Source organism: Pygoscelis adeliae, unplaced genomic scaffold (genome assembly GCF_000699105.1).
Source record: "Pygoscelis adeliae isolate BGI_AS28 unplaced genomic scaffold, ASM69910v1 Scaffold1, whole genome shotgun sequence".
In the NCBI taxonomy this organism is placed as follows: domain Eukaryota; kingdom Metazoa; phylum Chordata; class Aves; order Sphenisciformes; family Spheniscidae; genus Pygoscelis; species Pygoscelis adeliae.
In genome coordinates this window covers 2,245,273-2,246,833 of record NW_008824051.1, presented here as the reverse complement: position 1 = coordinate 2,246,833, position 1,561 = coordinate 2,245,273, and the positions used below count along the sequence as shown (strand labels likewise).

The window sequence follows — 1,561 nt, the reverse complement described above, 5'->3', positions numbered from 1 at the left end:
AAGCCCAGCTTTACAAATTATTCAGACGCTGATTTACTGCCAGTTAAAACCCTCCAGAGACTGGAAGCCTCCAACTGCTGCCGTTCTACCTCCAGCTCTCCAAAGACAGAACACGTCTCTTCCAGCTTCGTCAGTGACACAATCCCCTACGCCTCCAGGCAACGCTGCAATCCCAATGCAATCCCCAAGCAGTGGACAAACCCAACGGATACGACTGAAACGTAGGGAGCTAAGAAATCGCTAACAATAGATGCTCTGAGGAACACTATAACCTTTTAGGTTGGCTTCCTCCTCCACCAGAAATCTGCTTTTTACAAACAGCATTTCATCCTTAACTACCACCCTTAGCTACTTAAGGTCTCTCTCAACAAACACCACAGGACAGGTATTTGGTAAAGGAGATGTATATTTATTCACTTTACAAAGAGGGTGGTATTTAGTTGCAACAGCTCCATTTATAGACAAATATATTATTGTACATTATAGTGGTGAATGGCTCAAACCTTTACCTTGTTTTGCTCTGAAAAACGTGTTTGCACCACTTCAGCTTCCATTAGCTGAGCAAATAGCTGTCCTTGTTCTGCCACTGAGAGATTAAAAATCCGTAATAAAGGTATAGCTGTGCGCTACATATTCACAAGCATTCACCTTCTCATTTCCCTGTGTTACTCCCCTCTCCCCACCCAATTCAACACAGTCTATCCTCTGGGTTAGCATTAAACTTATATACAGCCTCCATTAAAACAAAACTAGGAGCCAGTGATAGTTCTAATGTCCTTTTGAAGCACAAGAAAAGTCATTGATTTATACATAGAAAAGTCTTGAGTTCAAATTTGTTAAAAAAAGAAAAAGCCACTTTTAAGTCAGGTTGGCATTTAGATATTGCCAAGGCATGGCTAAACCAATTGAGGATGGGGGGGGAAGAAAAGAAATTCAGTAGAGAATTTAAATATTACAAAAATATCTTTTTTTTCTTTTTTCTGTTTTGGTTTTGTTTTTTTTTTTAAAAAAGCAGCAGGATGCCCACTTGCTATTGCTAACTGAAGCATGGAAAGAAGGTATAGACCAGTTGTCTTCAATCCTTGAATATTTGAAACAAATTCAATGTAAAGCTGAACCAAGTTTACCACACAAACAGCGGTGGCAGATTTATTTCACTTGAGATACAAATGCATGTCCACATGACAGGCATAATCTGACCATGAGGTGGAAGAAATGTTTCTATAAGTAAGCGCAGGGAAATAGGGCGAGAGAAGGCTGGCATGGTTAAACATTCTGGATTCAGAAATGCACGGTGCCCCACATGTGCCTCTGCACACAGGCCGTGCATGAGTCTGCACTCCCTATATGCAAATATGGCATCTTTCAGCAAGATGATCCAGAATTAGATTTTGGTAGCCCACTTGTTTAAACTGTTAAAATTATTCTTTCGTGCTGTTATTCTTCTTCACTTTCATTTTCTGGTTCCAAATCAGAATCACCATTGATTTCCTTTTCAACAGTCATGTCTTGTTCATCAGATTGCTCCTCTTTTTCTTCATCTTCATCCCAGTTTTCCTGG

General features: G+C 40.0%; 1 protein-coding gene across 1 annotated transcript in view; it reads right to left on the bottom strand.

The window, feature by feature from the left end:
- Positions 1–390: 390 nt before the first annotated feature.
- The window catches only part of WDR43 (WD repeat domain 43), an 18,154-nt gene continuing 16,983 nt past the window's right edge, over positions 391–1,561 (bottom strand). Inside the window, exon 18 of the mRNA XM_009333684.1 lies at positions 391–1,557. Within this exon, the coding sequence (XP_009331959.1) occupies positions 1,438–1,557 (120 nt within the window). The 3' untranslated portion in view covers positions 391–1,437. The remainder of the gene's footprint in view (positions 1,558–1,561) is intronic.